Raw genomic sequence first — 21,683 nt, 5'->3', positions numbered from 1 at the left:
TCTACTCATATTTATTACACAAAGAGCTCAGAACGGGACAAACGCGGGCTCTGAAGCGAGCTTTGAGCAGCAGCCCTTTCGCGCCAGGGCTGTGGCGGCGCTGCCCGGCCGCCATTTCGGAGCCCCCCCCGCGCACGCAGGCAGCGGGGCCCGCCCGGCGCTGGGGCGCGGAGGCCATCTTGTGGCCGAGCCGGGCGGAGCCGTCGCCTAGCAACGGCGGCGCGGCGGGAAGGTGCGTGGCATGGCGGCCGGCACGGGGCCTGAGGGGACCGAGCTGCTGTGGGGTGAAGGAGCCCCTTCCTCGCCTCAGATCCTTGGGGCTGCCGCTGCAGGGAGCTGCGGCTCCAGGCTTGCCGGGCGTGGGTGGTTTCAGCCCCGGGGGGTCTGTGCCGGCAGCCCCCTCGCTGGGGGTCCGGGGTTGTTCTTGGCAAAACATCGCCCCGAGAGGGTGGGGTGAGAAGAAAAGCGGTCATAGTTCCTAGGAAACTGCTTCCAGGAGTCACAGAGCGGTTCTGTAGCCTAATAGCTTGATAACAGGCTGATCCACTCAGTTAGGAAACTGGCACTTTGTCTCGAGTCCATAAGTATGAGAATTAATTAGCAGTTGGGAAATACCCAGCGGCTTGTAGATGGATCAGGTCCAAGTGACAAATCCCACAGAGCATTCTTTGTGCATAAGAATACAGATTTGGGGTTTGGTGGAACACACGGGTTTTAGATGGGGAATGTCGGGTACTGCAGTGGGCCTGGCTCTTTTTGCAGGTAGTACAGTCTATGGGATGTTTCTCACATCCATTGCTTGAGTTAGTGACATTTAAGAGTAATTATATCTCATGATTACCTAACATTTAATTTTGGCATATTTTCTACAAACGTTACTCTACTAGAAATAGGAATGTGAGTTACAGGGTGCTCACTAGTCCAGGGAAAATCTCACGTGGATGCTCTGAAATTGGGATATTTTGTTCCTAGAGCGCACCACGAGTGTCGCTGCAAGTCTCTGAACGGTGGAGAAACCCCAAATGTCATGAACTTATGTCATTGCAGTACAAAAGAGGCATTTGAGTTCTGACTTAGAAGCGAAGATGCAGATGTTAATGCCTGAACCTCAGATTTTTGTGGAAAGAACTCTGGCCCTCATCAAACCAGATGTCGTTGATAAAGAGGAGGAAATAGAGGATGTCATTCTCAGATCAGGATTTTTGATCGTTCAGGTAACAGACTGTGTTCCAGAGAAAATAATTGCAGTTTATAAGTCAGAACAATGTTTGTCTTAACTTGCAGCCATCGAGACAGTAACTAAAAGCTCATGTGTCCAGAAAGCATTTGTGTTTTTCATGCCATTAGCTACAACTGCCAGATCTACAGTTTTGCTGACCATGGGAAAACACAGACTTTGTTGATAAACTGGGATTTAGCAAACATATGTAGCAGATAAGTGGACTCTCCAAAGTAACTCTTTGGAGAGTGTCTACTTTCCAGCAGCACAGTGTTTCTTGTACCCATTTGCCAAGTGAGTGCTTCCAGAATTAATTGACCTATGTTGGTGTCCAATTGTGGTCTGACATGTTTTCTGGTTTCCACTGTTGATTTCTTTTTGGTTTTGTTTTTTGGTTTTGTAAATAGGCTTTGTGAATGTTTAAATTCAGAACAAATGTTTCGTTTAAATAGGCCTTGCTGAGTTCTTTTTAAATTTGGATCTGACACAGTGGTCATGGGAATGTTGCCTGGAGCATTGCTGCAACCCTTCTGCTACTTGGAAAGACTCTAAGGTGTGATTTTCAGCAGAGGTTGTGTTGAGGGAAAAAAATGCCTTTAGCTGGCAAGGAAATGTATTCTCTAGGCCCTCTTTTAGGGGGCTTGTCACACACTCTCTTTGTAAGAGCATATAAAAAAAAAAAATATTAAAATAAGCCAGAATCCCTAGATGACTTTGAAGCAAGGGATATGTCAGGATCTGCGGCAGGGAGCAGCCAGCAATGCAGCTCTGTGCCTGGCAGGCAGTGTCATTTAAACTCTCGTCCAGAAACAGATCGTAACAAGACAAAAACCCTTCCTCCAGGTTACCCAGCGGGGCGGCCGCTGGGTGCCGCTGTCCTCCTCCTCCTCCTCTTCTTTCTCCTTGTTCTGGGGCAGTAGCACCCTAGGTCACGGTACTTTGCTCCGGCTGAGCAAACTTTATCTCCCTATCTCTTTATATCAGATGTTTATCTTTTTTTTTTTTTTTTCCCCTAAAGGTATGATCTTTCATCCTTGTAAATGTCTCTCTTTTCCTACACTTTTTTTTTCTTTCCCTACACTTCTGGTTGTTTTATTTACAGAGGTGAGATTAATTAATTTATTTATTTATTTTTAATGAGAATACATTTTTAGTATCTTCTGATGCCGCCGGTAAATTTTGGCACTGAAGCTGTTAGGAATCTGAATTTGCATTACTATGTATCATGTAAGATCAGGCTCAAAGAAAGTACTTTTTAATACATTTAATTCTCTTTTTTGTGACTGCCCTGTGCCCTCTGATGGATAACCTACTGAACTTGGAGGCTAGGCTGCTATTGTGAAAAATAAAGCCTAAGAATGAAAAACAATTGCATAATTAACATTGTGGGTTGAAATCTACGTAAAAGTAGAACGTTATTGTGGAACAGCTGAATAATTAAACACTGTTGTTATAATGCTTTTCACTTTTACTGTACAGTGCCCTGACTACTTGAAGTCATTCAGCAGTTTTAAATGCTGTAGTTTGTGTACACTGAAATCACACCTTACTCAAATGGCATGTTTGTCTGCTTAATTAACATGGAAACTTATTGCTTTTTGGTGCTCTGTGCCTCAAAGAGGATCAGGTGTGGGAGAATCGATTAGGTTAGCAAGTTACTCTGTGTCTGTTAGGCCTGCACTTGAAAATGTGACTGCACCAGAGAACTGTGTGGTATCTGTGGTAGCAAGCTATCTTAATTTAGCAAGATTTTTTTTTAAATTCTCTTTTATTTTACACTTATTTTTTTTAGAAACGGAAGCTCCAGTTAAGCCCAGAGCAATGTAGCAACTTTTATGCAGAACAATATGGAAAAATGTTTTTTCCCAATTTAACAGCCTATATGAGCTCTGGACCTCTAGTTGCTATGGTTCTTGCCAGACGTAATGCAGTCTCGTACTGGAAGGAATTGCTCGGACCATCAAACAGCATAAAAGCTAGGAGGACTCACCCTCACAGGTAACTCACTGGTTTGCCATGGTGAAATCAGGAGGGTTTTCTCATTCACTTAAATGAGACCGGAATTTCTCTGTCTCCCCCTCTTCTTCTCTGCCTCTTTCAGCTGAGATGCAGATTTAGATCAGCCTGTTATCATCCTAAATTATGTGTAAAATAACTTTTAACCCTTTTTATTTTTTTGGAGTAGGTACAGTTAACCCCTTTTTCCAAGAATGCTGTGCGCGTGAACGCAAATTTTAGGGTGCTACTCGGTTTGTTTAAAAAACAAAATCAACCCATTGCTTTGTAACCAGTCCATATATATTGCTTTTATATCCCGAGACTGTTGAGAGCTGAAAGAGATTTGCAGCTGCCTACCAAACAGTTCTTTCTCTTGCTTTTAGTTTAAGAGCAATCTATGGGACTGATGAGCTGAGGAATGCGCTTCATGGCAGCCTCAACATTTTTTCAGCAGAAAGAGAAATTCGATTCATGTTTCCAGAAGGTAAAATGGTGCAAACAATGTATTGCCCATGTTTGGGAGGATAGCAGTCTGCTCAGTTGTTGATTGTCCCTTTTCAGACTCTAAATATAATTTGATTTAGAAGGGCTCGGGTTTGTTTGCTTTGTGCAAATGTGTATCTCTTTAAGTTGATATTCTCTGCTACAAAGTGCATACCAAAATCAATTTGAAGAGCTATTATAGCTACAGAGACTGCCTCGACTTTTCAGACTCTGTAGTTTGGGAATTGGAGTGAGTAAGGCTAGTAAATGAGAGGAAATGGGAAGCTGTTATACTCCAGCATGTTTTTCTGGCACTGTCAGCCCAGGGACTCCTGTTGGCTCGAGGAGACTCACTCCCTTGGGCTGAGGATGAGTAATTCCTGTTCAACAGTAGCTGAGTGCTCACATTACAGTGCAATTCCAGAGTTAAGTGCCAAAGAAATGGGCCATAGCACCTGGACAGGCTGGGAGATGATCTCTTGTTTGTAATGTTTGAAAGATTTGGTCTGTGACAGAAAGATGTGAGGGAAACTGACCAGAAAAGTGTCTGCTTTGTCAGATGGATCCCTTAGTTTCATAAAAACTGTTACACTTCCCTACAGACCATACGTCCTGTGAACTATGGCTCTTTTCTTCATCTTGTCAATAAAGCTAGGCTTAGTGTGAGATTTAGGCTTTCAGAAAACAGCTTCATACTGCAAGAAGGAAGTACAAAACATGGGCTATATTGTTTCTCTCCTACACCCAATGAATCTTCAAGGATATAGGTGTTTCCCCAGATGATCCAAGTTCCTCTCCTTCCATAATTGGCTATAATTAGCAAGATTACCTCAGGGATGTTGTAAAGGGATTTAAGTAGTTTCTTTACAGTTGGCTGTGTGAGAAGCTCTACCAACCATTGTGTATTATTAACTTATATGAGTCTCTGCTTACCTATAAACTACTGTTGAAAGAATGCCTTTTTTGATCGTTCTACAAACTGCTGTCAAATACCTGTGGTTACTCTTTACAGTGATTTTGGAGCCAATTCCAGCTGGGCAGAGAGCTAGGGATTACTTGAACCTTTATGTAAATCCTACCTTACTAGCAGGGCTCACTGCACTTTGTAAAGAGAAGCCTGCAGATCCTATGGTACGTACAGTGTATCAGCATCGTGTTGTGTGCTTTGTGATACGTTTCCTCTGTGTTAGAATTTGTGGTCTCTGTAGGAAAACTCCTCCTCTGTTAAAGAGCTGTGCTCCTTTAGCTACCTGCTAATGAGGTAGCCAAATAACATTTGCCTTTCAATAAGTTGATTTGTTTGTTAACAGATGAAATGAGGGCCTGGACTAAATGAAATCAGCTTTGACAAAATGACAGTTGTTTTTGGTGACTTTGCTAACTGTTGCTAGCACATAGTAGCTATAGACACCTGTAAAGGTAAACAGGGCTATCATACGATGCCAAATACACATTTTTTATTTTGTTTAATGTTTCTGAGGTGAGTTTGAAATGAAGTAACTCTAATAATAGATTCTAGGTAAGATTAGATGTTAATCACACTGGCAGTAGTTATGTGGTTGAGTAAAACAATGTAGAGTTCTTAGCAAACTGCCCATGTTTTGTCATCGTTATGCTTTATTTCATAATATTAACTTCATCCTTCTTTAGGATAAACAATTATCTCAACTATATGGCATTGATAACATTTATTTGGGCTGTTCCGTAGTTCACCAGGAAAACTAATTAGGTTTCGCTCAGAAGAATCATATCTTGAATAATCAAACTGACCTATGGAAAATTCTGTCATCTTAACCCTTTCTATTTAGCAAGTTGTCACATCTTGCACTTCTTTCACAAGTTATTCCTTTTAACCAAGAATTTCATACAAATTGCTGATCTTAATGGAAAGACTAGAGTTCATTTCTTGTATTTTTCTTTTCAGGCCCTACAGAAATTGCCTTTCATCTGGGAAAATGTGGGGGTTTCTTTGTTAGTTTTATTTTTTATTGGTAGTATTCTTAAAGTTCAAGTAATTCACACCAGTACTTCTTAAAGAATACTGATAATTAATCAGTGACAATTTACTGGCAGCTGTGGTGGATTCAACATCAGTTTTCTAATCAACATTGCATTTTTCTGAAAGATTCCACAGGGAAAAAGAAAGAAGCCTTAAAAATAACTTAGAGGTATTTCTGTGACCTGTGTGATATACATGAGGTCAGATTAAATGTACTCTGATTGTTCCAGTTTTGTAATCTGTTCACTTTATCCATACGTCTGGCACCGTTAGCACAGAAATCTAGAAAATAGGGATGGAAGGTTCCTGAAGTAGTTATTTCATCCACCCCTTTGCCGAAGGGCCTAACCAATTGTATGTAACCATTCCTAACTAATGTTTGTCTGGCCTGTTATTTAGCACTCCAAATGATGGAGAATCTACTGTCTCCCTAGGCAATCTATTTCAGCGCTTAATTACACTTAGTTGAAAATCTTTCACTAAAAGTTAGCCCAAATCTCCTCTGCTCTGGTTTTAAACCCATGACAATTTTTGTTTTGTTTTACTAGCCCCAGAAGACATTGTGTCCACTGTAATATCTCTTTTTTTTTTTTTAAAAAAAAAAAGCACTCTATTGCATATTTGCAGTGTCACCATCTTTTTTTCCCTTCAGTTATTTCTTCACTATATTAAAAAAAAAAAAAAAAACAACAGCTTATTTTTTCTATCTTACCTTGTAGACCACATTTCTCTGAATCTATTTGTTTCCAATTAATCTCTATATTTTCAGCACAGTTTCCTAGCATATTTTTTAAACCTATCCTTTTTGTAACTGGTAATTAAAGTGTTGCTTACCTTACTGGGATACTATTCTATCAATTCTTTCACTTCAGGATATGGTATCTGTTTTACATAGCATTCCAGAAACAAATCATTGACGGCCCTGTGAAGTAAATAAGGATGTGTTAAATCTTCTCTTTACAAGTGGAGAAATTGAAGCAGAGGTTACTTTGCCTAAGGCCAGGCCAAGACATTGGCAGATTAAGTTAGGACTCAAGACATTCCTACCTCTCACATTCTTACTTAAGCACAATTTGCTGGAAAATGTACAAGATGAATTTCAAAAAGTCCCCATGTTTTGTTTTTAAGCTTAAGGCATTATAAGGTGATTTCAGTGTAGAAGACTGGCATTGTTAATGAATCATTACTAGATAGGCTATCTGTAAGTGTTTCTGGGAATAATATTTTAAGCATTTTAATACATATTGTACAGCTTCATTCCAAAACAGACTTCAGTTTATTTGAAGTATGGCCAAAATATTCTTATACACAAAGACAGACATTTCCAGGAAAAGTTGTCTTCTAAAGATCAGCGTGAGTTATTCAAAAGCAATGCAAACTGTGAAGATTTAAAAGAACGTCTAGAAAAATCAGGCTATTTGTAGGTTCATTTTTTTCTGAAAGGTCTTCATTTTGCAACACAGTAGGAGAGTGCATCAGAGGCTTCAGACAAGGCTCTAAATAGTCTTCTATACATTAAATAGGGGAAAAAAAAAAAAGAAAAACAAAACATCAACAAAACAAAATTGAAAATGTGTGTTTAACTTTTCTTTGTTATACATCCAGACTTGGCTTGCTGACTGGTTGATTGAGCACAACCCTAATAAACCCAAGCTACGACATCAAATCACTGAAGAAGAGCATCGGGAGTGAAAAACATCACTCACTGGAAACCACCTCAAGCATTCAAATTACAGATCTATATTATCATTGGCACTGTATCCCTTCGGTGTTCAATTAATGTAATCTGAAGTAAATATTGTCTTAACTACCCATGTCTTTGTGGGATAAACCTTCCAGTTAACCACGATTTAAGTTAGAGTAGCTTTTCTGTTGACTTGGAGAATGCAGAATTACATGATAAATTTACTGTGTCAAGTGATTAGAAAAAGATGAAATGATCTTGTGGTGTTACTTATACTGCTGCTTTCCCCAGTCACCTTGTTTTGTCTGTTTGGGGAAAACAAAATTATTTAGACCACTGCAGATTCCTCAATGCCATACAGCTGGCCCATCCTTTGCAAAACTGTAATTTGTCTCCAGCACTTGTCAAGAGGTGCAAATCCCATTATGAAGGAGAGGTACCTGAATGTAACTTAGAAAACAGGTACTGGTGGTATCGTATTAGCAACTTGAGAATTTTTATTGTTGGTTACATCACCGAGCTATGGTCACTCTTACAGATGATTCACTCAAGGCTGATGTATTTTGTCAGAATATTATTTGAAGGCCTTAATTAAAGCTACATTGAATGTACATTTCCTATCTCGACAGAAAAAAAACACAGTGGTTATAAATCAGTCTCAGATTTCCATTAGAAGTCACAAGAAGGTTTACTTTAGTCAAGGACTAATGATATCTTCCAACACTTGTTTAAAGAAAGGTGTTTAATTGCAGCAGCTCACCTTAAGGGTGTTTTCTGTGTTCTACTGCACTTAAAAGGTCTGCCGCTTTCTGCTGTTTTCCTTGTAGTGTTGGTTACACTTGGACGTTAATGTGTTCTGTTGGAGAATTTCAAGCGAATGCATTAGGGGCTGTGTTGTTCAACAGACAATGTGTTAATCATGCACTATTATCTATTATTAATGTAATTGGACTTTTTTTGTGGGGGCTGGGACATGGTTGGGGTCCTTTTTTGATTTCTTATGTGTTGCATTTGCCCTGTTAACTTCAAGGTTTGCATCCTATGGCTTTCCTGCCTTGCATGGAGAAAACAATGTTGTTCTGCCAGCTCTGAAATATTAGCATTCTTGACTAATACTAAATAAATAAACAACTTCATAGTTTATTTTATGACAAGCCTTGCTTGATTAATTACCAGAAACATTAAACTTTTTTTTTAAAGCTAATTGTTTGTTTATCTTTTCAGTGGAGTAAGTGACTGTTGCCACCCCAAAGAATAAACATACCGAAAAGCAGTCCCTACAATAGTGAGATCTACAAGTCTTGAGACTTAAGAGTTTGTTTTTTTTTTTTTTTTAAAAAAAAGAAAGCCCAAAACCTCATCTATGAAGAAAAAAAAAAAAAAGAGGTCATTAGAAATCCTCTGAACAGATCTCTTTATAACTAATTTCTTTTGCCTGCTATTATTGTTCCCTATAAGCGTCTGATTGCTGCAATTACAGGACAGTTGTGCATTGTGGTTTCCTGTCAGCCAAACCAACAAATTCTCATTTGAACCCAACAGAAACAAAAATTCAGTGAATTCACAATACATTCTCCTTCATTTTTTGTCAGCTATGATGGTATTTGCTTCCTGAGTTTGATGTGTTGCAGCTTGACAATAAATATCTCCTTTAAGTTACAGCTGAAGTTCTTAGTTTGTCTCTTGCGACAGACCTGTGTTGTGTTATACCTATAGAAGATTTGTAACTTCCCCAGCGAGTATGTGGGTTCTGTGGTATACCGAGAGGGTAGGAGCAAGGGCAAAAACAGCTAAAGTTACCAATGTTATTTCTATAACTGCAAAATTGGTCATTCAAGTGTATATCATCTGTTATGGATTTTATTCTCTAATATTAGAGCCAACACCTTTAATTGCTGACTGGTGTTCACTTCCATTTTTTAAAGGAAAAGAGAGAAGATGCATTCATCCCTTGGATGCCATTCTGCTCACTGTATCTATACACCTCCCACAGGTATTAATCCAGAAAATCTCACAGCTGGGATGGTGAGGGAAGCTGCATCAATACGTAAGATGGGGGCAGAAGGTCAGTCCTAGGGATACCGAAATGGGCAACCAACCTGGTCCCCTGGGGGAGCTGTTACACCATAGGAGAGGCTGTTTGAGGCAGTGCTGCTTACGTTTCAGCTGGTCTTCAGGATTTTATTTGGCACGGAGCTTGGCCAATGTTATAAATCCACATTAGAGAAAGTGTAGCTTTAGGAAAAACAGATGAATTGAAATATGTCTTAAAATTTGGTGTCAGCAAGGCAGGCTACTCTTTGTGAGAACTGGTGACCTGTCCTTTCCCTGTTGAGTTAGAATAATTATCTTACCCATTGAGTTTTATTGGGTATTTTTAACTTTGAGGGAGTTCATTTTAGTTTTACTGCTTGGGTGCTGGAATAGAGCTATGTCCATAAAACCAGCAGCTCGGTCTGTTTCCCATAATTCTGTTTTTTCAACTTTCTTCTGGAAATTTGCTTATCAGAGGCTTGCTATTACCTGCCCTGGAAGTTGTTATTGGTACTCTATAGATTGAGCTAGTCTGAAATGTATGATTTTTCAGCCTTCCTGTCTCATAAGGGATTCATTATCTTTAAGAATAGACCAGTTAAACTGCCAGGAACCTTGAGCATACTTTAAAGATAGCAGAAACCTCAATCAAAGCCAGCACCCCTTTGCCTGTAAGTCAGAGCATTTCAGCATGCCAAGCTTCAGAAATGAGTCACTGTACACAGCTCAGGACTTTCATTCAGCAACTTTAAACAAAGCATGTTACATGGACATTTGCAAATACTCATCTTTTTCACCTAGGAAAAGAGGAGAGAATTTGTCTTTCTTCCTTCATTGAAGTTATTAATTGTGACTGTTCTTCGAACAACTGTGGTCTAAGCAAAATTCACAGATTGATAAATTGATGGATGTTGGTCGCATGGCACTATATGGAGGGAAGGAATGACTCAATCTCTTACTTTTTTTTCAGTGCCATATTAGAATAGCAGAGTCTATTTTTAATCTATTTATTTATTCATAAGGGCCTTAGTTAATAGAAATTTGTTAAGCCAGAGCAGTGGATAATTCATGCTATTCTGGTTGCTAACTGTTGGTCATTTTTGGGCTTACCTAACAACAGCTCACCCTTTGAAAGTTCTGTGGTGAAAATGCTGTTCTTCCACTTTCCTTTTTTTTTTTTTTAATATATATAATAATGCTTTCAAGTAGAAATCTGAAGAGTAATAATTCTTTATTTTGCTGGAAAGAAGGACTCTGCACATCATAAAAAAGATAATTAAGATAACTCTCCATTATTTTTCCAGCACTGCTTCCTTTTAGATGACTGTCTGTAGACTTGTTCATGGACCAGAAATAGGACTTCAGTCCCCTTCACTGATTGCCTGCTAACTTGCTTTACTCGAATGGACTTAGCTTAAACTCGTGTTGCAGTGCCCATCGCAGGAAATATGTACTTTCTTGTTATGCTGTCAGTGAAATGGAATAAATGGGTTTCTTTTGGACGGAGCACTAATAGCAGCTACCCGTACCTACAAATCTTCTGTAGCCTGGACGAGCTCCTCAGGGTGTGGAGTGTCAGCAGCAGCAAGACTGATATGCCGAGTCTCCTTGAGAGGGTGCCTGTCAAATTATTGTTATGCTGCCTCCTGCCAGGTGATGGTGGAGATGCTGCCGTGAGCTCAGGGGAGAGCCTATTGTTGGATTCTGAGCCAGAAATAAGGCATTGTTGTGAGACGAAGCAGTCGGTGGGAGAAGACAGCTTGCAGACAAGTGGGTGAATGATACTTTATTAATGATAACACTGAGGGATTAAGAGTTATCTTCAGTTTGCTGCTTGTGAGTGTTTTATGGCTGAGGGAAGGAATGCTCTGGTACAAAGGACTTCATGTGGTGCTTTGTAGGGTATGCTTACATTTGTCTTGTATGGCACTGTATTTTCTCCCCTGAGAAAATCTGACTGACTCTTTGTGTAGCAATGGATTTCAGGTTGACTCACTCTTGCTTTGCTACAGGACTATTCTGAAATCAGGTTATTAAAAAATAAAAAAAAAAAAAGTGTTACCATGTCTACAACTTCTTTACCATCATGTTTACTTGATTTAAAATTCTTTTCACCTGGGATTTCTGAGTCAGACTGGCTGGATCTTCAGTATTACTAGAGAGAGAAATTGCTAAAGGCAGTTGGGTGCAGTCTGTCAGTCCCAGACTGCCTGGGCAAGTGCTCACATATGAACTCACCCTAAATTCCAGGGAATTTTTATGTGCAAGAGCCTAATTTGGCTCTAAATTCTCTTGGCTTTGATAAACTAGTCTGCAAACCACCCATGTTTCTTTATAATCTATTTATAGGCAGTGCCTAAGTTCTCATTTCCTTGCAAGGAGACGGTTGTTTTTTTGTGACGTTTCCAGGATCCGCACTGATTGTCAGGTTAGGAAATTCTGCACTTCCAAAAGCAACATCTTACTGCCCTGCTGGCTCTCGGTTCTTATCTCGTTTAGGTGTTGTAAAAGTTGTTTCTTACTGGGTGGCATTCCTGTTGCAGTGTGAATGACGGCAATGTTTTGTACGTCTTGGGGTTTGTTTCAGTCCTCATCTCTCTATGTGAGAAAATTCCCAGGAGTATTTAACGTACGCGTGCGGATAGATCTCCTGCATGCCCCATAAAGTAGTTTACTACAGGCCAATATAAAGCAGTCATTACAGGGTGATGTTTAAACTTCTGAGATTAACACAGTCTCTCGATTGCACTTACTTATTTTTATAATGTGTAATTTAGCAACTGAACTGTGAAAAGTTATGGTGTAGGAAGGACTCCTTAAAAGCATTGGTCCCAACTGTGCTTTCAGTTGCTTCACTGTCAATCCAGAGCAACTCCATTCCATTATTTAAAAGGAAGAAGAAAAATCTGAGAGCTACTCAGCTGGTACGTTACACCTACATCTGAAATGCACTGCCGGATGTTGGCATGGCACATTCTGCACTCCAACTGAGAGTAAAGAGTTGGCGCCTGATTTCTCTGAAGTCAGACATGGATAATACAGTTTTCTGCATGCGGGACACTTTGTCATGTTCCATTTTGCTCAGGGAGTTTTGCAATGGTGTTTTTGCCTGGATAAGGAAAGTCTGAGCCTCTCTGAAAACCAGATGCTTTCTTCTGTGGCCACCACGAATCGAGATAGCTGTGAGATCATTCCCTCCTAACTTACCACTTCCAGCTAAACTATGCCACGAGCTATTTCAGAATCTTTTTTTTTTTTCCCTTCTGAGGTCTTCCATGTAAATATACTGAATTGACCAACAAAGTTTTGACCGTGACTGTCTTTGTTTTGCAAAGTTCTCTTGTAAACAGGCACCATGCTGACTTCCCTGAATAGCACCATCAGTGCAATTGAAAGGGAGCGACAAAGGCTAAGGAAATGAAATGTCCATTCAATTTCCTATTCATGTAAATGACAGTTTATCATACTGATTATTAGGTTTATGTAGTTAGGATCAGTGATGACTCTTAAGCCTTTTATTGCCTTTTTTTTATGAACTGCAATAAAAGATGGCCTCACCTGAACACTGACTCAGTGTCGAGGCATTCTCCAGGCTTAGTGTTATATCAGCCATTAACTCATCATTGCGTATAGCAAAGAAAGTCTTCACACTACAAAGCACAATGGGGCATCTCTACCAGTTCCTCATTCCCTCTGCAAAATATTCCTCTTTAAGACTGCATGAGATTCCTCGAATGAAATTAAAAAAAAAAAAAAAAAAAAAAAAAGGTAAATAATTCATCAATGTATTTTTAAGAACAATACCCATTTTCTTGACTACATTTCTTCTAACTGGAGGACAGAGTGCAGTACAAAGGAACTAGCAGGACATAAATGGTGCAAGTGTGAAGGTCAGTGTCAGAGAATTTAAATGACCCCTCCTCAGGTCATCCTTTGAAGCAGCAGCATAACCAGGAACAAATTCCATCTCTGTTTTTCTCCAGTTTTGTGTCATAACTAAGCAGTGTATCCGCATATCTCCTCAATGAAAAATGCTTGTTCATAATTAAATAGATTCAACACCATGTTAGCCCTATCTCATATCCTCTGAGTTAATGTGGAAGAAGTCTCTTCACTCTTTTTTGGAACAGAACACAAGCTAAAGCTACTGGACTTGTCATTTGGGCTTGTCCCCCAGTCTTCCATGTGCCTAGTGTCTCAATTTTCCTGCTTGAATGTGGGCAAATATTCACATGATGATCCAATACCTGGTGGATTGCTCGGCTGAACAGGCCATTTGTCAGAGCATTGGTGCTTGTGCACCTACCCTAGACTTTGGAGTGGAAGAACGGGTAACTGCACAAGCAGATGGGTATTGCATACGCACTGCTGTGTTGTGCATGCTTAAGTACCTGCTTGTACACAGAAATGGGGAGTTCAACACCTGGATTCTTAAGGTTTGCCAATTGTTTGGGGCTGGGACCATTTGGCACGTTGTGTTTTGAAAGTTTTTTTGTTTTTTTTTTTTTTTCATAGGCAATGCCTGTTACCTGAATATATGTAGACAATTTGTGTGGGTGGGAGGATGCTTGAATGATGGAAGCTGCTATCACAGAAGACAAATCTGTCATGAATTCTGACCTTCCAAATCAGTGATCAGAAATTAGTGTAAAATTAGTGAAAAATCAGCTTTCTTGCGTCCAGTCAACACTTATTTTTGAAAATAACATGTATTGCAAAGTAACCTTAGAGAATCAATTCATCTAACATAGGAGTATCTTACAGTAAAGGAAAAGGTGGTATTTTAGCATGTCTCTTGCTAAGGCATTGCATTAACAATTACATGTAAATTCAATTGTAGTGGGAATAAGTTGAAGCCAAAATAACATTTCAACTGAAAATATTCATTAACAAATACATAAATACAAACACACTTTTATGTAGCACAGTTGTGGGAGAAGGAAGAAGGAAGCTGGAGATCTGTAATAGAGATTGCGAAGCCATGCTTCATCTGTGCAAGTGGAAATGAATGGGGCCAGCATGGTTCTGATTTAGTGTCTGTGTTGACCAGGGAGATTTGGAGTGCAACTCCTAAACTGGAGTAATTCAGCTCCAGCGATACATGTGAGTCTGCCACGCGGAGTAGCCGTGTCTCCATGCTCTAATGGCATCGGCAACTGCTTTGTGTTGCTGTCCACATCCACTAAAGGCAAAGATCCAGGAGGAAAACACACAACACATTCACTTATGCCATCTTTTGGAACTGCAAAATGAAGAGAACGGGTAGAGAAAAGGCCAAATGAGGATAGGCATGTTTCTGTTCTCTGCAAACTCAGCTTCAACTGCCTACGTCTTTCTCTGTTCCTACAACACTGAAATAAAATATTTCCCTATGCCTCCACCTTGTATTAATATCCCTATTGCACTCTGCAATAACAATTAAATGTTCTAGCTATTTTTTGCTGTAACTGCTCTTTCCTGGGTGCAGACAGGTGTTGTGACCTTTATTGGCTAATATGGGGGAAAAGGGATAATATAAAGTATATTTTCTAAATGAAATGAACGGTATTACATGTACTCTTCTAGATTTACTACAGCTAATGATGCTGGGCCACATCCTTAAGTGCTATAACCTGGCGTAATTCTACTAAGGTGAATGATATTATGTCAGTTTGGATGTGATCTGAGAATGTAAAGGTCTGGCAGTATAAATTGGCAGGCCTGGCTTTTCACTCCCTTGTAGCGACAAGAAATAGGATGTTTATTTATCTGTACAGTTTCAATGAAAATCAACTGATTCATTGTCACATCGTATGAATTAGCTGTTCTGCTACAGCTTTTCTTCCTTCTGGTCGAGAAAGCCTGCACATACACAGACACACAAAGAAATCACCTTTCATGTGTGCCAAGCCACCTCTGCATGTGAAATAGCAGTGCCTGGTGCCAGGAGGCTTTTCCAAAAGTAAAATGTCTTTTATGTGCACACACGTAGCATTAACTTGTCTCTCCTCACAGAGATTGTGGCTTTTGTGCAGTGGTCCAGGGATTACAAATTGCTGATGGGAATTTGTTTAATCTATAGAGGGAAAAAAGATCTTCTAAGTATTCCTTCTTATCTTGGTAGATAGTGTAAAGGGAGCGTGTTGAGACATGTCTTTTTTCTGTTTGCTTTCATCAAAAGTGGGAATTCTTTAGTTAAATCCAAAATATGGAAATTTCCTTTTTCCCCTTGCAAGTATGTTTTGGTAACTGAAGCACTTTCACACTTGGAGAGATGGGCCTGTTTTGCAAGGGAAAACCAAAACATTCCCGTGCAGCTAATATTGCAGCTCCTCTGGTGTCTTAAGTTCAAGCCACAGCAGGGGGTGCAGACACCTAATGGAGATGCAGTAACTTTCTGGATCTTTTCTTTGGAAGAAATAATAAGGTAAGTCAAAATTAACCCGTTCTGTTAAATTAGTGAGGCTGTAGGAGACGAGGGAAGACTGAAATCTTGCCTACGAGGCTGCAGAAGAGAGAGGCAGAGATATTGCCTTGGGGTGTTCTGGTCTCTACGCAGACTGGGCAGTCCAGTCCTTGCTGTCAGTGCTGTTATACCCGACTTTCCCTTGTGGAAATCAAGCTCCTTTGTCATCACTCTCTAGTTTCAAAGAGCTAACGCTTTCCTGAATGGCATAAATACAGAACCAATGTACTGAGAAGGTTCCTAGATCCTCACTTTGGGGGCAATGTGGAGGCGCATGTAAAAAGGGGGTGTGCCTGTGTGACCAGCAGCGAAAGTTCGCGGCGTGGTTTATTCTGGGCTTGACCCTTATTGGACTTGGAGCCGTACTGTAAGCCTGCCTGGCTACCCACTTCCACGGGTAGAGCATCTTTCCTTGGCTGAAACACTTGGAAACTGATTTCCTGCCTGGTTTGGTTGTTATTGTTGTGGTTTGTTTGCTTTTTGCTAAAATAGTTGGACTTGGTTTATGAATTACATTGAGCCATTGCTTCCCCGTCTGGCTTAGACCTCTTAGTTCTGGCAGTTTGTCCTGTAGAAAAGATGAAGTCTTTTTTTCTCATGTTCTCTCAAGCCCAATCAATAAGTTTGTTTTCACCATTGCAGGAAGCATAAATTTGCTCCCTCTTTTACAACCTTCTATTGTACATCTTGCCCTTAGATGCCCGAGTCTGACATAATTTTCTCACTCTGGCATGCCAGTGTACGTGGCCCATGTCATGGAGTAAACAACCCTCCAAAAAAAAGGTTCTCCAGTGCAAGTATCAATTGATTTTGTTCCTCTTAAGTGATTAATGTGTAAGGAGTACTTTAAAGTACACTGAATGAGTAGAATCCTGCACAAATACTTAAAAAAATAAAATAAAAAAAATCAGTGGAGATAAACATAGCAGCAAAGTAATACAAAAACTTATACCACTGCCAAAACAGATTACATCTGTTTTTCTCCACCATCCAGTGTGACAGAGCCTAGGAAGCAGACTGTCTGCTCTTCCAGACAAACAGCCGGGGAATTAAAAGCATCGTGCAGGATGTTTTGAGATAATGGGAGACTGAGGCCAGGTCTGAGGACACCAGATTCTTCTGACATCCCAAAAGGGATGAAACTGTAGTTGGGAGGAACCAATCCAACCTGTCCACAGGCTGGAGGTATTTCCAGGTGGCCTCTCGGTGTTCCCCAAGATGTACTGCTGGTAGGGCAGGGGAGCGAGAAGCGAAAGCTGGGTGACCCCAGGCCTGCTGGGATTTCTCCAGAAAGCCCCAAGGGCATTTCCGTGGCGTATTTCAGCTCCCAGAGCTTTCTCTTTCAGTGCACACTGTCTCGGTGAGGTGGAGCATCCTCTTTACCTGCCCTGCCTGAGGGAGGCTGCGGGGGCCCACAGCTGTCTGAGAAAAGGGCTGGGTGCTGCTGTCTGTGCCTGCCGCCTCCCCGGAGCTCAGAGCCCTAGCAGAAACGAGTTTATGAGAGTCTCACGAGGGTGGGAATGTGCAGAGCCTTCATTAAGCAGAGCTGTTCGTCAGGGGAGGCACCCAATACTGTTTTTTTGTTGCTGTTGTTTGTTTGTTTTTTAATTAAGCATCCCCTATCTGTAGGCATCAGAGCAAGCAACAGGCTACAATCTGGTGTGACTACAAGCTGCTGTGATTCTTTGCCAAGCAGCTGCATTACTCACCCTTTTCCCCAGCTGTTTGTATATTTGCAGTGGTATCACTTGCATGTCATGCATAGCAGACCTGTAGTGAAATCAGGCAGAAATTGCTTTCTGCTGGAAACAGTTACCTCTTATGCAAAAAGGTAAAGGAAGCAAACAAACAAAAAACTTGACTGGTGTCAAGAGATGCTTGGTGAAGTCTCCAGATCATTTCTTCCAGTTCCTCAGGGGCTGCTGGGTGGGTTAACAGCCTGACCTCTGAGGAACAGGCTCAAAGCCCACTGTGTTAGGGATACACATCCACATCTTTTTTTAAGGATTCCTGTTGGTTTTGACTATTAGTCCTTTTTCTGGTGTGTTTTACTTAGCTGTCTGGGAAATCTGTGTCCTTTAGCAAGCAGAGCAGTGCACATGTTTTCTCTGGTATGTCAGAAAGAAAGGATATGCCTGGCCCATTGCAGAAGCAGCAATGTGCTGGTGAGATGGGAGGGCTGGAAATTTCATGTCCTGTTGCTCGCTGTCTGCCTCTTGCCATCAAACTCTTGCTGAGAAGCCCCTAGACCCTTAGCTAGACACTGAACGATGATTGATGGGCATTGGCTTGGCAGAGCAGGGAACAGCGGGGAGCTAAAACCCGGGGAGCAGACCTGCAGCCAGCTGCCAGCGCTGCCCTTCCCTGTCCAGACATCTGCAACCCCGCTGACAAACTGCTGCTGAACGCAGCTACCGTGGGCCACAGCTCCTCGGCGAGCCTCTCGGGCACCCTGTAAGCACCGATTTGCTTTTCCCAGCAGTGCGTTGCTGCTTTTTCTTTTCCAGCCTTCAAGCCTTACTGTCTTCCTCGTCGCCATATGGCTGAGAAAATGAAGTATCTGAGGGTGAGCAGATCTGTGTGAAAAGCCGTCTGTCTTCCAAAACACAGGCCAGGGTGGCATTGCTTCTGGAGAGTGGTACCTGAAGGGCAGGGCTATTATTCCACAACTCAAGCAGGTAAAAATTACCCCAGAGCAGGTATCTCCAATGAAGAAAAGGCCTGTCTGGGAAAATAAGCAAGACGAGTGAATTGGATTAAAGGAATGTTCTGATGCATTTATGTCTCCTTAAAGTGAAGCTAAAAAAAACACATTCACAAATTTATTTTCATGTGTGGAGTTAATGGCCTAGCAAGATTTAACTGCGTTTTCAGTGCCAGAAAATGTTGTCTCTAGGAAAATTGCTCCCTGGGGTGAGGTCAGCGTCCTCTTGCAGTCAAGTTTCAAAAGAATGAATTGAAGAGTTTTTCTCGGTGGTTAGCTTGGTTACAAGGTAGGGTGGAGAATACAATACTGAACAAATCATGGAGATGTGGAAATTAATGACATCTTCATGGAACAGAGAAAGTAGGGGTATCCCAAAGGCCAGCTGGGGTTTAAGAAGAAACTGATGGTCATTATCAGGACTCTTCATAGCAGTATTTGTTATTCATCCAAAATATTTATTTTACTATAGTTCTTACCAAATTTGTGCTGAAAATGTACAAAGCACTCCGTACTTAGTTTCACATGAAATCTGGGGCCTTCTGTGCAGAACTGTGACAAATCCTTGGCCAGAACAGCCCCCTTTGGAAAGAGAGATAATCTAAAATGATCTAAACAAGACTCTCCCCCTGATACAGCACTCGCTGGGTTAAAGCACAGGAAACTGCGAATTTGGGGCTCCATCCTGTGTGACCGTTTACACTATCTCCTTATCAACGTACCTGGCCTGGCTCTGAGAGATTGGAGTGGATGGTGCCTGGCTATAAGAGGCACAATTCAGAGCTCCCAGCTGCTTGAAAGGGGCTGGATGGTGATTTGTGACCTCTCTGGCGCTCAGCGAGATAAAGCTCTGCAGCAGGCACATCCTCGGGTTCCTGCTGCTGATCCTGGCCAGGCCCTGGCACACCTCGGCCTTGGGGACAGGGCTGGGTGAAGGTGACCCGAGCGCTCCCGAAGGGTGGGCTGCCTCAAATCCAGAATCAAGTCTCGCAGCCCAAGGCTGTCTGTGGTAGATGGAGGGAAAAAAAATGAACATGCTGCTGTCAAAAGATGTTTCACAGGGAATTTAAATAGCAGGCTGTCGGGTGAAACAGAGCCTGAGATTGCTGCCTGAGATTACGTCCCTGGCACCCCGCAGGGGGAAGGCCTTTGGGGCAAGAAACAACCCCGAGGATAAAGTAGGCCAAGCTGGGAAGAAGTACAACCGTGTTTGCTCTGGGATAGGGCTTATTAGCTTCGGCACATCAAAGTATAAACATAGCTGGTTTACTCCTGGACCTGAGTTCAGCCATCCCGAGCGTCTGGGTGCTGCGCTTCCCAGCGCTCAGCCGGGATCAGCAGCAGCCTGCTCCCGCTCAGATGTGCCCCGGAGCCACGTTTGCAGCCTGCCTCCGACTGGTATTACCTGCTCGCCGTGCTGCTGCAGTGCTGGGAATGCTCAGCACCTCGGGAGGTATTTGGGACCGAGTTAATTTAATTATTCTCTTTCTTATTGCCTTCGAAATCCACTTAGCGATAGGGAGGAGGTGCCTTGTCCCTGTAATAGCCAGTGGCAGCTGGCCAGCAGAAGTGTCTGCCTGGCAGCAGCGGGGATGGAGAGCTGGGCCAGAGGAGGCTTGGCTTCAAGACACTGGGCAAAAGGGAGAGAAAAAAAAGCTATTGTGTTTAAAGCTGTCAGCTGTATTCTTGAGGGACAAGCACCCAGAAGAGTCGAGCCAGGAGCCATAGCGTTTTAAGTTAGAAAAATCTGTGGAATTGGGAAGCAACGTGAGAACTGCTGTCCTCACCCTTGTCTGTGTCCAAGTGAAACATCAGGTGAGATCTAAATCAACAAGAAGAGTCCCACGGCTTTCATAACCCAACGTTTCAGGCCCTGTAACTCCTCACAGCACAGGTTTGAGCTCTGGCACCAGCCCCGTGGTGGGACCTGGTGCGCAGCCGCTGTCCCCAGCAGCAGGGCTGGCAACCAGCAAACTCTGTCCGTGCGTGGCCTGAGTTTGAGCCCAAGTGAGGTAACTGCTCGTGCCCCATTGTTTTACAGTCTTTCCTCTGGCCTCATCATTATCATCTTTTATGGCATCCCATGAGCTATTGAAAGCATCAGAGGAGGAAATTAAGGGCCGTATACTGTCCAGGCTCTGTGTATGTCCCCTGACGAGCTATTCTTTCCTGGATGTGCCTACAAGTGGCTTCATTTAATGTTACATAGGACAGTGAAAAAAGACTAGAAAGACAAGAGAAGCTGAAATACTACCCAAGATTTCCCATGATGTCTTCCTCCTGTAAAACTCTATGTTCCCCTTCTACATCAGATTTAGACTTCTTGTCTTTCATTTTCTGGCCATGTCCCACAAAACTGCTGCTCTTCTTACCTCCTGACTGCATTTGATGAACATTTCCCAGCTGCGGCCATCAGTACGTGCACCCTACTGCACTTGGAGTTACCAGCAACTCCCTCTGTGCTCTCCACATTTCAGAGCTCCTGGAAAAGCTGGCTTGGGGCCAGGATGGGATACAGGCTTCAGACAGGATCTTTCTAAACCCCTAAAGTGTTTGCACTGAGTCCTCTTTGACGGGGAGTGCTCTTGTCCCAGCAGTCACCTCTGCACCCAGATAATGTTTTAGGCTCCATCACCTTTTGTCCTCATAAGTTATGGGCCACAAGGAAAGCTTTGCGTGTTTGGGGAGTGGGATGGGAGAGAAAAGGAGGAAGGAATTAATTCTGGAAGTACATTGCAGGTTACATTTATTTGATTGTCTCTATTCCATCAATCTTCTGTTAAATGGCTCATCTCCTTGGGGATTGTTTGAAGAGGGGGAATTTACTGCACTGTAAGCCAGGGCGCTGTTTCACCAAGTGGGGGGCATGACATGTATCCTAGGAGAAAGCAGGGAACTGGAAAAGGCAGGGGGCTGGGGGGAGAGGGCAGAACACAAGCTTGTGACTCGGCAGAGGTGGAAACCTGCAGTGTGTCACCCACTGCTCCCCAGCCACCCGTGGAGATGCTTTTGGAGGGGAGCAACCTCCTCATCCACCAGCAGCTCTCATACACCATCACCTCTGCCTGTAGCAGGCGTGAGGAAGGACCAGCAGGTGGGCAACAAAATCCCACCTTG

The 21,683-nt window shown here is 42.1% G+C and overlaps 1 protein-coding gene and 1 long non-coding RNA gene across 5 annotated transcripts in view; both read left to right on the top strand.

Annotated features, from left to right (window-relative positions):
• Nucleotides 1-21,683, top strand: part of LOC106019840 (uncharacterized) — a 40,051-nt gene that overhangs the window by 7,691 nt on the left and 10,677 nt on the right. The window lies entirely within an intron of this gene.
• On the top strand, nucleotides 76-8,714 carry NME5 (NME/NM23 family member 5). 3 transcript variants are annotated; one of them, XM_027468488.3, is made up of 6 exons: nucleotides 76-232; nucleotides 1,048-1,214; nucleotides 3,012-3,217; nucleotides 3,601-3,701; nucleotides 4,713-4,831; nucleotides 7,305-8,714. In XM_027468488.3, the coding sequence occupies exons 2-6, from the start codon at nucleotides 1,086-1,088 to the stop codon at nucleotides 7,389-7,391; spliced, it is 642 nt and encodes a 213-aa protein (XP_027324289.1). In that variant the 5' UTR covers nucleotides 76-232; nucleotides 1,048-1,085; the 3' UTR covers nucleotides 7,392-8,714. The 3 variants fall into 3 exon arrangements, with proteins under 3 accessions (XP_027324289.1, XP_071879683.1, XP_071879684.1); XM_072023582.1 differs by having other exon boundaries at nucleotides 225-284; XM_072023583.1 differs by lacking the exon at nucleotides 76-232 and adding an exon at nucleotides 432-453.

This window comes from Anas platyrhynchos, chromosome 14 (genome assembly GCF_047663525.1).
Source record: "Anas platyrhynchos isolate ZD024472 breed Pekin duck chromosome 14, IASCAAS_PekinDuck_T2T, whole genome shotgun sequence".
NCBI lineage: Eukaryota > Metazoa > Chordata > Aves > Anseriformes > Anatidae > Anas > Anas platyrhynchos.
This window is presented reverse-complemented; position numbering and strand designations above follow the sequence as displayed.